Genomic DNA, 16,023 nt, shown 5'->3' on the forward strand with positions numbered 1-16,023 from the left:
ACAGGTGACGAAGTATAAGAACGCATTTTAATTTAGTATTGATTGCACTGAAGACCAAAAAAAACAAATCACAATGGCCAATCAAAACGAGGCAAGTTTGGCAAGGGACACAGTCAAGAAAAATTCAAGGTAAAACTAAGCAAATTTCCTGAAGCGCGAGAAAATGTAAGTGAACAGGTCGCGATTCGCGGTTTATCTGATTGGTCTATTAAAAGGGTGACGCGAGTCGTCTGGAGCTAATCACAGAGCGAAAGAAAACATTGACAAAGCTGTAACTAAAATTTTGAAGAGTTTCAGATAAATTGCCGTTTTGTGCGTAAATGGAACAGAGTAAAAATAATTTTCAAACACCTAAATTCAATTTTTTTAGTTCACAAACATGTTTCAGTCGACACTCCTGTGTCGTCTTCAGTTAAAAGTGTTTGTTGTACAACTTAATTTAACTCAACAGTTACGTCCCAACGATTTCGTTCGCTAAACGACGTCATAAAGAAACTTCATGGCGCACTACATATGATCGACATCATCATCAAGACTAACGACGTCAGAAATATTTACAACGTCATGAACTTAACGACGTCATAATTACTGTTTTTATAAGGGTCATTGACGACAGTTTATAGGATCAACAATACACGGGTTCGTTTCCATGGAGACAATAAGAGACTCTTTTCCCATCCCTTTTTTTTCCAGCGTATTTCAAATTTAATATTCTGCATGTAATTTTGTGACGTAACTGATATTGGGCAACCATTGAGAAAAATTCAAGTTGAACACGAAGATTTACCACTGAAGATAACGTAGAGATATGTCGGAACATTCGTTTGGTCGCATTTTCGGATTACACTTCTGCACAGGACACTCGTGACAGTGCTGATCCTGGCATTTTCCAAACCGGGCGAAAAACTTTTTTTTTCATTAAGGCCTGCGAAGATCGCTATAGTTAAAATTTTTTTCTGTTTTTGTGTCTTACACCAGTTTATTGGTTGACTTCATCGTCTTTTTGTTTCCATATTCCATTATTTTTTACAGTTCAAAATGCAAGAACTACAGCTGCAAATCAACACGGAGGAACATACAACTTTTCCAGCGATACTGAGCAATCGAAAGTATCAGGACCAAAAATGCAGACATGGATTGTAGCTGATATAAAATGAGATGACTGATTCTGTGAGAGAGAAATTTAAAGAGGCCCTGCTATCAAGGTTGCCTATGGCGTTACCCCGTCGTTTGATCACGGCAGCCGTTTTAGTCTTAGATCCTGATAATAGGAGAAAATGAGTGAGAATGATTTTTTTCCCTACGATCATGATATTAGTACTTTTTTTTTTTGGAACATTTTTTTAACATAATTTTTGTTATTATGTATTCTTAGAGCTACGAGGCTGGCTAAAACAATCAAATACTGGAATATTAGACTAGGTGACTGTAGAGTAAGGGGCTACTAAGCCCGACAAGACCTACGGGTAAAATGTTTGTTCCTACTCTACACCCAGCCACTCTTATGCAGATAGGTTCGGCCCACGAGTAAGGACAAAGGAGCAAAACAAAATACAGCAGAAGCGTGTGAACACTAAGAACAACGTTCGCGCGCGGCAAAAGGCACTGGGAACGAGGCAAGCGCGCGCCGAGATGTACTCATTATGACCGCACAATCATGATCATAAGATTAACATGTCCGACGAGTTCAGTCATCAAACTTACAGTGGCTCACTTTTACATAAGATCACCTCATAATTGCAGGCTCCTGGGAAGTGAGGGCACCAAGTGAACTGAAATGGCAAGTTTACAATAACTGTGTTTACCTACTTCTTCTCTTTAGTCTTGAAAATTAGGTACATCATTGGTAAGGCGATTGTCGATTGCTTGTTTCCTTTGTTTATTTTCTTCCTGCTACGACGCCCTCTTCCTCAGCTTTATCTTATGAAAGCCAGCGTTTTCGTATTTCTAAAGTAACCACAAGGATGAAATTTTCCTAAGGTGCTGACAAGCAGAATTTGTTTAACAATCTAGAGTTTCTATCGTTGGTGATCATTTTCTTTCTTCTCGTGACCTCTATGTGTGATTTTGTGGGGTGATATTGTAAGGAGAAATTAGATGCTGGTCACTCTCGGGGGTTAAGGGTTAAATAATAGTATAAACTACATATCAACCACTTCAGCGAGTTTGACACGTCAATCAGTGCAGACCAAAAATACACGGTACCATATGTAGAATTTTATTAGTGGCTTATTGTACCGTCATTTGCTCTCTAATTGTACTACATTAATAACTATTTCTCTACGTATTACTCATGATCTGTTTTAATTTCATTCAACTTCCCAATCCTGCAGTGAAATAACTCTAGCCTTGGTGGCAATTATTGTTGACATCACTCGCCAAGCTTCTCTAGAGCAGCTAACTCAGTTATTCATCTGCCCTACCATGAAGGTTGCCTTCCTAAATGCATACTCATCAGAGTGGAGCGAAACTCACAAATCCCTGACGGTGCGAAAAAAAAAAAGCACAACTGACAAAATGAAACATGAAAAGAATCGTAAGGAAAAAAAAGATATCTTTCTGGAAGCTGAAACCTTAAGGACAAAAAAGAAATTGGGCATGTAGAGCAACAAGTTACGACGGAAATAAAACTAGTTCAGTAACATTAAATTTCACTACTGAAGTTCCAGACTAAAGGCTAGGGTCCACGTAACATAAAAAGGGAACTGCCTTTTGGAATGAAAGCCTCGGTGGTTTAAAAAACATGGACAATAATAATTAAACTAGACTTGAAAAAAGAAATTACAAACTAACAAAACTAAAGGAAAAAAAAATTTGGTGTGAGTTTCTCCTCTCTTATCAAGTACTCACCCTCTTCCCATCAAATTTACTTCCTAACATTAACTCATATCAAGAAATCAAGCGTTATATCACCTAATTGATAGAATAACCGTACTACTCACTATCCTACGCTACATCGTACGAAAATCAGGCTCAGTGATTCGGCACCGCTTGGAAAATTGTAAATAGACCAGCATGTGTTGGTTTTTTTAATGGAACTTGAATTTGTCACGCGAAATAAAGCTTTTATACTTCCCAATTCCGATCTTATCTCTGGTGAATTTTATCGCCGATTTCCTTCAGCAATATCAGAATAATCGTCCTATAAACAAAGTAAATTTGACACCAGAATCGATCAACCCTTGCAATCTCGAAGAACAAGAGGGTCTCAGAAGGCTCGAAAAAATCTTTCAATTTAACTTTTCTTTCAGCAACTGAGTAAGAAACTAACCGCTTTTGTTGCCCTCTGTCGAGTGATCCGGGCTACATTGACAGTGAATTTAAGATCCGTACGTGTTTAACCTGGGCTGCTAACGTTGAGTTCTTCGTAATTAGGATCTACATTCGATTTCCTTGAGCCCTCCTTTTCACCTCTTGTTCAGAATCAAGGAAGCTCCAAGCGGATTAAGATAAGATATGATTCGTTCGTTCGTTCAACTGTACACGAAATGACAGGGTACCTTGAAGTGAAAATATACAGTGCTTTGATGAACGATACATTGTGTAAAATTGTACACAATATTGTGCTAGAGTGTTGTCCGTCATTTCTCTCACGACAGGATTGGATTTCAAATCATATTCTATGAATACTTTCAGTTTGCCTACACCTTTAAATTCATCGCTTACACTCCGACAGAAAGCTTCAAATGACCGTCATTTTAACAGAAAAAAGATCTCAACAGTTACAGGCCTCAAAAATTTTTAATTTCACTTTTAACTCGGACAAGAGCACTCGCACAATATCCCTGCAGTATGTGGCAACATGTGTGGCAGAATAGTTTTAGTATTTACACCAGCTATCTGACAGGCAATTTTAGTTCCATATAATAATAACCAACAACGAGCCTTGTGTTTGTCTATAAATATCTGAGTTTCTCTAACAAAAATATAAACTAAAATTTTTCTTTCTTTTTCTTTCTCTCTCTCTCTTTCTGTTCTTGAAACGACTTAAAATGGATATGGAAATAAGACAATAAAATAGCAAACAGGACGCAAGTACGAATAAATTTATAATATTGAAATACGTTTTGTTTGACTCTTGGAAATTCTTCTTAAAATTCTGTAAAACCATGATCTTGAGCAATGCAAAAGCACTTTTTTACAAAACAGATCATAAAGCTAGTAATAATCAGACAAAATAATAAGCTGACATAGCTGTTTTTTTTTACTGTAAACAGCTTCAATTTGATTCCAATATACTACTACCGATTCGCCCCAAGATGACAAAAAAAAGACTTGATCACATTAACCTGCAGGAAACATTCTACGTGTACATATGACATAACATCAGCAAAGAAGAACATAACATTATCAATAAAGTTTAAAAACTGTAAACCACTGAAATATTTCTGGAACATTTCTTGTGCCATGACCAATAACATTTGCAATCATCACACAAAAGGAAACCCAAAACCATACACTAATTACAGTTTTGTAATCTTGTGTCTGGTTGGCTTGTTAATCTTGAAATGAGAGCAACCCAGAAATATTCCTGGCGTTCCCAGTTTTTCAACTTGACATTTAGCCATACACATTGTTCAAAGAACAAATTCATGCCTCCACCTACTCCCATTTAGGCAAAGACAAAAGATGCACAAGATACATCTAGCTTCCAAACCAGACCAAGAATCACGTTCTGGAGAATGCAACCCATTGCAGAGAAAACAAAATGCCTCTTGATCTCTCATATGATCAGACACTTAACTGACCCAAAATTCTTAAAATTATTGACAAAGTACATGTATCCTGTGCATATTTTGCTTCCTAATAACATATACGTGATTATTTATCTTAACAAATTTAAGCACCTAGTACTGTGGGTAAATGTTTTGCGGATAGCCTCCTTGTTCACTGGTTGGGTATCCATCATAACCTCCATACATTCCTCCATCTTGAGTAGGAGGTACCCCTCCCGGCCATGACCCCTGCATCTTGGCAACGACTGCTGGCGGTGCCACACTGGTAGGGGCATTACTGATGGGTACATAGCCAGAAGGATAAGAACCTCCATCTACGCTACTGATTGGACGGCCAGAATTCGGGAGGCTGTATGCCCCTGTGAGAAGCCAAATTTACAACAAAAAAGCCTTTGAAATCAAATCCTCTCACATGTAACAATTAACAGAGCAGTCACCTCCAATATTAACAGCAAATATGAGAAACTGATGAATATCTTTTGCCAGCTCTGTGACGTGAAACTAAGGTTAAACCCTTTAACTCTCAGAAATGATTAACATGTAACTTCTCCTTGTAATATCCTTAATTTTTCTTGTAAAAAGGTACTGAGAATACTCAAACTTATCAAGTAGAGGTTGTTATCTTGACCTAACACCAAATACCCCCAACTAATTTACAAGAAAATGTGTAGCAGTTTGTGGGGAGAATTATCAATCAACTCTTAGGAGGTAAAGGGTTCACAAATGTATGCTAGTCTAGTTTAGGATGTTCTGCAGCCATATCCTCTTGATAGTTCACTGAACATTTCACAAAAGAAGATGATGACAGGAAAAGGTTTTTTTTTTTCACAAGGTTACTTCGGTAACTGCATCCTGAACCACAACGGTCTTCTATCTTGAATTAACGACTTTAGGTTGGAAATTTAAGAACATAAGTGTAAAAACAAGATGTTGAAAGTTATTTCTCTTTTTCAAGCACCAACATTTTTAAATCTGGACTGAAAACAATTGGGAGAATTCAACAGCATTTAAGATCCCAAAAATCAAAGATTCAATCTATAGATCTGATCCCAAGATCTGATCCACAGGCCTTGACTTTGCATTTGAGGATGATGGCTGCAGCAAAATATATTTTGAGAGGTACTTGGGGAAAAAACAACACTGCCCTTCACATCATGACATGACTGTAATTTAATTTCCTAAAAGGTATCTAACCACAAACCTGGGGGTAAAGGACGGGCTGCATACGCTGCTGTTGACGGAACTGGGGTTCCAGTAGTGGGTGGGATATCCGTTGCTGCTGTGGTAGTCACCACTGAAATACAACATTGGAGAGATTAAGGGAGGGGCTGAAAAAATATGTATCCGTGGACTTGATATTTATTACCTAGACATACCCTCTATTGGCACACCAAGCTGCTGAAGTGTGTACTCAGCAGCATAGCTCTTGGCCTCTTCTACTGTGCGGCACAGCTTAGGAGGCTGATATTGAGTAGCCAATCCTGGAATGGATACCTTAAAAGAAAATTAACAAGGATTAACAGTAATTAGAAATCAATTGAGTTTTTGCAGGCTAATAAAAATGCCTTCTAGTTTGCACTGCTGGTGTTGATTCCGTACAATTTGATGACATGAAAGTAACTGGAAAATGGTGTAGAAATTTTTGATAATTGAATTGCACCCTCTGCCATCACTTTCAATGATCACACTGAAACTGTCACTCACTCACTTTGGAGCTGCCAAATAAACAATGTAATTTGGTTTTATCACCTGTGTTGGCAAGGTAAATTGGCTGCTACTCCCACCAACACAGCAACACAGCTTCTTTAGAAACTTATTACCCTCTCATTCATTTATCAAGAAAGCACTTTGTCAAAGATAGCAAATCTTTGAGTTGTCCATAAGTCATGATGTAGTGAGGGGGTCCCTTATGACTTAAGCAGGAAAAGTGAGGATTATTTTTGGAGCTATGGAAAGATGCTCTGTGATAGGAGGTTATGACTTAGGCTTATGTAACAAGTAGTATGAAAACACAAACAAAAAGCCAAACTGATGTTGATTGAGCCTTGATTCTTCACAAAATGTACTTGCAAATTCCTTTCAATCACTTAAGCCTTTTCTAACCTTGTGAAGGAAAAGCTGGATGTCCTGTGGTCCCACAGTACTGTGTAGTGTGTACACAGGGCTACCCCACTGGTTCTTCTGACACACATCTTCTAGAACCTTTGATCAAGTAAACAAATTTACATCAATAACCATCCGATTGACCAAGTTTAGCCTGTCCAATTATGTTCAGTTAATTCAATCAGTAAAAGCTTCACACAATGGGAAATATATTGATGTTTGATCTTTTTTTTGTAACCAACCAGTTGCACTTCTTTCCCTCTTTTTTTTTCCTTTAAACAATGAAGGAGATATCTACAAAAAATGACAATGTGAAGCTTCCCACCTGAGCTGGTGATTTCAGGGCATGTGGCTTCAATGTCATGGGGTTAGTGGGTGTCAACTCCATTCCCGGCACCAGATCAAACATACGTTCCTACATTCAAAAAGTCCAATTTTCAAAGTTGAAACTCAAACTCTTACACATGGCACGTATGTAATCTATGGTTGTGTATTGATTGGTCCTCGAAAAATACAACTTCAGTGTAAAAATCTTTTTGATACTTACTGATTTTTAATATTGGAGTGATATTGTTTACAGATTTTACTATTCGGCTTTTCAAAAAATATTATTAAACAAATCAGTACTGGTAAGGATGAAGACCATTTCCTAAAAAAATTTTCATCTGTAAATTTGTACAACTGAGGCAAGACTTTTCAAATCCTAAATTCTGACATAGCCCCTTTAAACTTACCAAGGAGAAATAGGAGGCATCAATCACACTGAGTTTGACTTTTAGTGAAAGATAAGCACACCGTCAATTAGCTAGCAACTTCCACATTTATAACTAGAACCGTATGGAATAAATACCAAATTGTTACAAACCTCCTGTCTTCCTCCTCGTTTGTTGTAACCATCTCCATACCAGCCTCCTCGCACTGCTGGGTAGTAGCTCCTAAAACCATTGAATGAATATCCACCTGGAGAAGGTAAATACACTCCCTTATTTCCTGCTGCCCTGCTACCAGCAGCTGAACGTCCTCGTCCTCTTGCTCTTACCATTCCAAAAGGAGGCCTCACACCTCTGGACAGAGAAAATAAATTTAAACAAAAATAAAGGAAGGCCATAATGTCACAACTTTCACCACTTTTGTGTTTATGATTTTCACATTGCCACTCAAAAAATACAATCTCCGATAAATCGTCTACATTAAAACATTCCATGCAATATTTATTGTCCACCAGTTAGTTTTTTCTCCCTTAGAGAAGACAAGTCTATGACCTAATGGAAGGTTGATAAAATTAAGAACGAAAGAAAAAGTTGATTCCATAATTCAAAGTATTTAAACAAATTCCATACTGCTTTAGTTTTGCTGATTCACTTTGCTTTAATAACCTACAGTAAAACCTCCACCTCTTCTCCATCTGTCCAAAATTAACCTACCACTGGTGACTTGGCACTTGTACACAATAGCACCTGAGTCACTTTGCTCCGATTAATTTGGAGTGTTCATTGGCTCCTTGTTGGATTTCCATCTTGATTGGCTATTAATATCTTTATAGTTTGACGATACTGCAACACTCTTTTCATTCGCTTGTAAACCACAACCACACCTTTCAGCCATTTTCAAACACACACATCTCTCTCTCCTTTTTGAAGCCTATCCCATAAGACCACTGGTGACTTGGCACATGTATACAACAGCACCTGAGTCACTTTGCTACAATTAGCTCGGAGTGTTCATTGGCTCCTTGTTAGATTTCCGCCCTGATTGGCTATTTATATCTTTATACTTTGACAATACTGCAACACTCTTTCATTTGCTTGTAAGCCACAACAACACCCTTCAGCCATTTTCAAACACACACATCCCTCTCTCCTTTTTTAAGCCAATCCTATCTCACAGGCAACCACAGGCAGCCCAACAAATGAGTACCATGAAAATGCAACAACAAGTATAAGATGAGAACCTAAAGATGTAAAACTCCTACCCCACTCCTGTTGTCATGGGAGCTCCATACATAAAGTACTGACTACCATAAGCTGGGAAACCATATCCAGGTACCGTGCTTGCCGAGTACTCATATGGAGCTAAGCTGGGGTATGTTGTTGCTGTCATGATTGCTTTTGCCGCTGCTTTGGCTTGGCGATGGTCCTTATCCACAGGCTTGGCAAGGGTTACTTCAATTTCATTTCCATCCAATTCTTCACCTAACACAAACAAACAACATTGTTAGACCCCTGCTCACTTCACACTACTCTAACCTTGCAGAGAGTGCAATCATGGCCTAATACATGCTGAACCCATAGACATGTTGAAATTTGTATAGGTAATAAAATGATTTCAAGTAAAATTTGGAGTTAACAAGCACAAGTAAATTGTGTGAGCCCATAGGGCAAGTGCAATTTTAAGCCTTTGTAAAATTTACAGGTGCTTATTACACCAAACTGCAAGAGAAATCATGTTGTTACTTGTTAATGATTTACATGAAAAAAACAACAAAGAAAGGCAAGACAGACATGTGCACTCTTGTGCAACTGTAATTTGCACTTGTATTACAACTTTGCACTTGCGTTATATAAGAATGCACTCATCTTCACCCAATCAGAAGCATGTAATTTTTTCATGTACATTATTATCATTGATATTCAATAACAATCCCCTACGTTCAAACATTGTGGAAATAAATAAGGTAGAATGCCACAGGGTTCAAGTACTCAACACTGATATGATACTGTGTGACTCAAATGATCCTTAAAATGAGTTTAAATAAGCAAAATTGTGCAACCTTTTAGCTCCCGTGTGTGACCAAGACAGAATTTCTCCATACAATAATTGTAACACATTAATTGTAAGGCAGATGATATGGAGAATATCTAGGAGATCTTAGGAGTACAATTGTTTGAACAGGTGTATAGCAAATATATATTACTTCATATTTACCAAACAAAGGCCACAAAATTGGTGACCTACACTGTAAAGTAAGTTGCATATTTTTTCTTATTACTTCCACAACCAAAATGTAGTGCTGCTATGATGACAAAAAGCCACAGTATTCCCACCATCGTGACAAAATTTTAAAAATGCCCTAGAAAGTGGATTTCAGCCCTCCTCTGTATGTTACAGGGTCAGACTGGAACATTTAATCAAATGAGAAACTCCATATCAAAAGTCAATTTGTATTCACAGTCTCACAATGCACTCAAATTAACCAGCATAAATTTATCTTTCGTGTAGTCCCCCCTGTAAACTCAACCACTACCACTTATGCTTTCTTGATACATAATTGTTCTTGAACAGAAAAATTATGACAATTAGTTCATTCAAAACACAGCAAAATTTCCAAATTCAAAGCAAAACCTATTCGCACTTGATGCCAGATTCCTTCACTCCTTTAACTTTTCATTTAGCACCCAACTGAACAATTTTTAAAGAGTAACAATTCTTCAAAATCCTTCACACCCCAACACAAATGTGCATGTTTTCCACACTTTTCTCCATAGACTTCCTACAGTATTGACAAGGACAGTTTGTTTAACAATCAGAGTTTCTTCAATTGGTGATCATTTCCCTACTTGCATGACTGTAAAATGTGATTCAGGGGGTGATACTGTGAGGAGAAATTTGATGCCAATCACTCTTTGGGGTCAAAGGATATTGAAAGGGAGGTAAAGGGGAAACACAGAGAAAATTGATTTCTTTCCTGAAATAGAATCCAGAAAATAGAAGTTGGAATAATTTGAAAATTTACAAAGAGCAATGAGCATCTGGCAAACAAAAATTATGCCAAAGTTTTCAAAAGCAATCCTTCAAAGCTTGCTTACTCAAATAAATTCAACAAAGGATCAATTTTCCCCACTTTAACCAATGTAAAAGTAATTTTCATCCTAGCCATAATATGATATTGTCAAGATAGAGGGATTAAATAAAATTTAACGATAAAAAACTTTCTCATACCTCTAAAATTTATCACAACATCTCAGTAGTGAGCTTATTTCTTAAACACTAGCATCTTCACAAGTTTTTGAAGAGATTAATTTGCTTAATATCTGAATCGTTTACGGTAAGAAACACCAATAATTCCCTAAGTATTTAACGCTACCATTCAGAAAAGTAAGAATTAAGTCCACATATAAAATGCATTTAAACTTGAAAGATTCTGTGTTCCAAAATTAAATTGATTTTGTTAACTCGAAAATTTTTGAGAAAGAGTTGAAGAAATCTGAGGAAAGACAAACAGCAGATGCAAAAAAATTCTTTAAGGTGAAGGGTAAGTGAAAAAATCCTTGAAAACACGAGAAAAAACGAGTGCGCAACAAAGAAAGGAAGTCTATAGCTAGATGTGGATTTTCGCATGGAATTAAATCCATTTAGGGCGACAAGCACGCTTCCGGTAGTCTTGCATATAAGTAGGTCCTTGCTCTCTAGGGACAAAACTGCGTTTTCAAAACTACGTTTTCAAAACTACGAAACATTGGGTACATACGTAATCAAAGTAGAGAAGCAACAAGGATAGTATCGAATACTTTTACATACTAGTACGCGAAAGTGAAAACATTCTAGAAAGAGAATGATTACATTATGTTCTGCGTTAACTCTCATGACTTCCCACGCTGCCATGCGAGAGGCACAAAGTTGCACCCTTTCGTGTTGGGAGAGAATTGTTTCAACAGATGTTTCAGGGAGTACCAATAAAAATTATCACAAATTGATGTTTCCTTTTTTAAAAGAAAGGTTAGTGATACCGTGCCGACTGAACGGAAAGATCGAAATTTTGGACCTCCAGTTAGAGAAATAACACAAGTATCAAATGACTCAAAAATATAAACAGAGGCACGTTCGAATGTGGAGTATTTAGTTTCACATCACTAGGGTAACTGCGATAAAAGGGAAAACGCACGTAGCTAAAAAAAACCTTGCAATTGCTAATAGACAAGTAAGAACTTCATAATCCCCCGCTTTAAGACAGGTTGCAGTGTTTTCTTTGCTGGTATTGAGAAGGAAAAGATCAAGAGCTCGATCGATATAAAACATCGCACGCCGCATTAGCTTCACACGAGAAATTTTTATCCCCCGGGAGACTTTTTTTCACAACAACCGCGAAACAAAAGTTGGGAATTGAAGTGTGAAATTTTACATTAGGCTAAACAATGGAAATAGAAAACAAATGATTCTGGTACACAGAAAGGAAGCGGGTTTTCGTTGACCGACCACGGGGAATGTATTCACAAGCTTCATCAAACCCTCCCCTTACCTGTTGCAAAACTTATCGATCCACAAAACATAAACATGAAACTTTTATTACCGTTCATTGCCTCCAGAGCTGCTCTGGCTTGTTCCTTCGTTCGAAAGTGAATAAAACTGTAATCTTTGATCTTCTTAACTCGTTCAACATCGCCAAATTTGCTGAAAACTTGTTCTATAGTGTCTTCCGTCGTGCTTAATAGGAGATTTCGGGCGTAGAGAACTTTCACCTTAAAAACAAAGCCAAAATGGTACGAATTAAATCGATTGGTCGCGGTTCTATTGAAGTAAAGCGGCCGCTTATAGCTTTGTATTGAATCGCGTTCCCGACATAATCGTCCCGAAACGACAAAAGACAACACAGAGTAACTAATTACTTCAATAGAAAGCTAATGCTTAACAACGACAGACACAAGCTTCGTTGAACAAAGGAACAAGGCTAACACGACATCAACAAATAAACTTCTCTACAGCGCACAAACGCATCAAAAAACAAGCACCGACTGTTTTGTTTAGACTCATACTGAAATTACCCAAAACAAATTTCAGGTTCCGCAGCAAACACAAGTAGTTTAAAAAGGAACGTAGAAAACCGGCGACGTCGCAAGAGCCTTTCGAGCGGCGAAGATAGGGGGAGGGGCAACTTTTGGGTAACGATGTAACACAGTAGTAAATATAAATTACAAACCTGATCCATAATTTCTTCGTCAACTTCTTGCTCTGGCTCAGCCCAATCAACGGCGATTTGATGTCCCCAGAGCTGTATTTTACCCGTCATGAGTTTTCTCCTGGCCATAGCAGCGTCGCGATGCGAGCTGTACTCGACGAAAGCAAACCCTCGGTTCTTCGTCTTGTCCTGCGCCGAAGGGTAAACAATTACGTCCACAACGCTTTCTGTAACTTTCATCATTTCGTTCATGATCTCGTCCTTCTTAACCTTCTTGGGAATACCTCCGACAAAAAGCCGGCAATTGTCTACCGAGCTACAAACTCCAATACATTTCCCTTTGCGAATTTCGTAATTGTTCAAAGCCTTGACACTTTTCTTGGCGTCTTCCTTGTTAGTGTAAACAACGAAAGCGTATCCGCGATTTTGTCCGTTAAAATCCATCATGAGTCGGACCTCGTAGATTTTGCCAAAAGTTTCAAATACTGGAACCAATTCATCTTCGTACAAATCACGAGGAACTTTGCCTACAAAAACTTCACATCCACGTGGAGGGGGTGGTGCATCCCAACTCGGTGGAGGTCCATATCTTCGTTGCCCGTTGAACTGCCGAATCGGATATTTCGTTCTATTCATGAGCTCTCGAAGAGCTGCTTCTTTAGGCGTTCCAGCAACTCCATCTGTACCTCTATCGGAGCCCTCTTCAATCTTGGACGCCATTTCTTCCCCCATTTGTCGAGAGCTCCGTGTAGCCACTTGGTTGATAGTCATCACGTGTAGTTATAAACTGGTAGATATACGCAAGCGCTCTGTCTAAATACAACCAGTGTCACGTGAGAGCTGACAGGCTTAGTGCGACCCCAATCAAGAGCGAACCAATGACGGAAGAGATCCCTTTTACAAATTAAATGTAATGTAATTTTGTTATTACACAGACCAGTTCTGTTTGTTTGTTCGATAGATTGCGCGCTGGGCCAGCGTCAGTGGAAAGGAGAATGAAAATTGGCTCCGTTTTCGAAAGTGTTAATTCTTGATAAGCAGAGATGTGGTGCGATGCTGTACGCTTCGATCGCGAATTGCTGACGGATTTTAATCTCTTACAAGTACATTGCTGGATCTCAAGCATTTGAACAACAAACAAACGTTGTTTTCTTTCAGCTTACAAAGAATTTTGTCAGCTTCTTTTGTTTATTCACCCTAAAACTTCGGGGTTCAGCCAGTATTATTTAGCGATGACCCTACAATTCACGCCCCAACTTGTTCCAAATCACACAGAATTCACAAATCCCTCGTGATTTATACATGCTCAATTTACGTAACCGATGGGTTTTTCCCTTGCGTCACGGTACTTCCGAGAAACTCCAGCTCAAAGTCTGCCCTCAACATCTTTTTTCCCTTAGAAGGTCAACCACAAAATGACGTATTCTTCAAAATGATTCATTTCAGTTGGTGACGAGCTTAGGCACATGATTCGCCCTTTGGCCACAAAAATAGAGTGTTGAATGATGAGCAGCCTCCTTGAAGAGAGAGACAATTAGAGAAATTAATCTGGCGCTTAAGTCATCTACAAAAGTGAACATCCAGTTTAACAGTTATTTTGTCACAGAGCGACGAAAAGGATCCACTTGGCAACCGTATTCTATCACAAACAGTCAAGAACATTCGTAATTAGTACTACAAATTAATGTGTTTTAAACGAGCAAACATATAATTTTACAGCCGATTAAGTGTTTTATGTAAGACGATTAACGTGGAATAATGAATTGAGGCTATTTATTCTGTTCAGATAAGAAAAATAATAAACTATGACGACTTTTCTCCTGAAAGGTCCTGAAACCTTCTAGTCTGTTGTGAGGAACACAAATCGACCGCCTACGCTGCGGCGAGCGTATTTCTCTGGGAAAAATGCATCAGAGTGTTAGCTATTAAGAAACACTAGTATCAAATTTCCAGCAGTCAAGAAGGTGCTCAAAGCTTTATTCTAACTTGTAAAATAAGTTCAATTGTGCTTGAACAGTCCTAACGTCTCACTTCATTAGTTACTGACATTAAGTGGCCGAAATTAATTCATTAAACAGGGAGCCTGTCATGCAAAGCTTGTGGCAAAAATACCGCCGTCGAATTAAGAGCAGTTTGGCAGGCGAGTTACAAAACTGCTTTCAAAGAAATAAAGTGACACTTCTACCGAATCTGATTTAATGATAAATTTATCTTTTCTTTAAACCAAAAGTTGCTTAGCTTTGACATCGTTCGGCAATTATTGATGTAAGATTCAATTAAATAAAAAAATTTATTGTAAAATCTGTCGTTTTATGTAGGGACTTTGTAACAAAAATTTAAAAGTAATGCCGGGAAGCAATAATTTGAAAATTTGAAACAACAGCAGGACATATTCTACAAGAAATAGAACGGTTTTCTCCATGCAATGAATGCATGTCCGTAATCTTTGATCGCTTCCTTGAGTTTTGATTCGAATTTGGAAATTTTTCGACAAATAAACGAATCACACGCGAGGCCCGGGTAATGCCTTTGCATCCGTCACTAATGTACCATATGTTTTCCGAGGTGCCAAAGTTACTTGCTTCGCTTAAATGTTTAATCAGCGAAAATGTCAGAAGTTGAATCGCTCTGTAAATTTGCGAGTAAATAAACTCGAAAAAGTGTTAGTGTTTAGTGTTATTTTTGATTTTTCTGTTCCAAATTTCAAATTTGCTTTTTCTGAACGATGAATGACTTTGGCAAATGTTTTTAAAAATTTGTTGATTTCTAGGAAACTGTTTCAAGTGACCCATGACAAGTTTTAACAGGTTCCCCTTGTATCGCGCTCACATGGACAATTAGATAAGACAATTTTACACAGAGAAAATTAGTCCCGTCCTGGCGTGCTGTTCCGCAAATAGATTTTTCAAGCAGACATTTCTAAGGTAAGTTCCAGCGTTACTTCACATCCTTCATGGATTAATAATTTTATCACTGGAGCGGTTTTTGTTCTTATGAAGTTCGTTTCTTTCTCTTTTATGAAAATACCGAAATTATGTACTAATTCTTTTATCAAAAACCAGATCGAAGGAATAAAACGATATCAAGAAAAACAAAAAACTAAATTGTCTGAATTGTTGCGAGTCACCTACACCTAATTACAGTCAGCTGAGTGAGTGCGATTTAATTTTAATTGTGTTAAAGTACGGTGTGGATTTCAGGGTCAGATGCTAGAGCAAATGACGAAATCATTTCAAAAGGTTTTCTCATATGAACAAATAAGATTTCTAAGCGGTAATTCTCGGAAACATA

At 37.9% G+C, this 16,023-nt stretch overlaps 1 protein-coding gene across 9 annotated transcripts in view; it reads right to left on the reverse strand.

The window, feature by feature from the left end:
• Positions 1–15,028, reverse strand: part of LOC113679056 (APOBEC1 complementation factor) — a 29,094-nt gene extending 14,066 nt beyond the window's left edge. Inside the window, exons 1-10 of one of the 9 annotated variants that reach the window (XR_016185139.1) lie at positions 12,754–15,028; positions 12,127–12,295; positions 8,812–9,031; positions 7,705–7,903; positions 7,165–7,254; positions 6,840–6,938; positions 6,103–6,230; positions 5,938–6,030; positions 4,848–5,095; positions 2,198–2,481 (exon numbers count right to left, since the gene is read on the reverse strand). Coding sequence is in view for 7 of the 9 variants with exons in the window: in XM_089201285.1 (XP_089057411.1) it covers positions 4,848–5,095; positions 5,938–6,030; positions 6,113–6,230; positions 6,840–6,938; positions 7,165–7,254; positions 7,705–7,903; positions 8,812–9,031; positions 12,127–12,295; positions 12,754–13,503 (1,986 nt within the window). In the remaining 2 variants the exon portion in view is untranslated. Of the gene's footprint in view, positions 1–2,197; positions 5,096–5,937; positions 6,031–6,102; positions 6,231–6,839; positions 6,939–7,164; positions 7,255–7,704; positions 7,904–8,811; positions 9,032–12,126; positions 12,296–12,753 lie in introns of those variants that run through there. The other 8 variants (XM_089201284.1, XM_089201285.1, XR_016185140.1 and 5 more) reach the window with 8 other exon arrangements.
• Between the last annotated feature and the right edge of the window lie 995 nt (positions 15,029–16,023).

The sequence above is a fragment of the Pocillopora damicornis genome, chromosome 3 (assembly GCF_964200805.1).
Source record: "Pocillopora damicornis chromosome 3, jaPocDami1.2, whole genome shotgun sequence".
NCBI lineage: Eukaryota > Metazoa > Cnidaria > Anthozoa > Scleractinia > Pocilloporidae > Pocillopora > Pocillopora damicornis.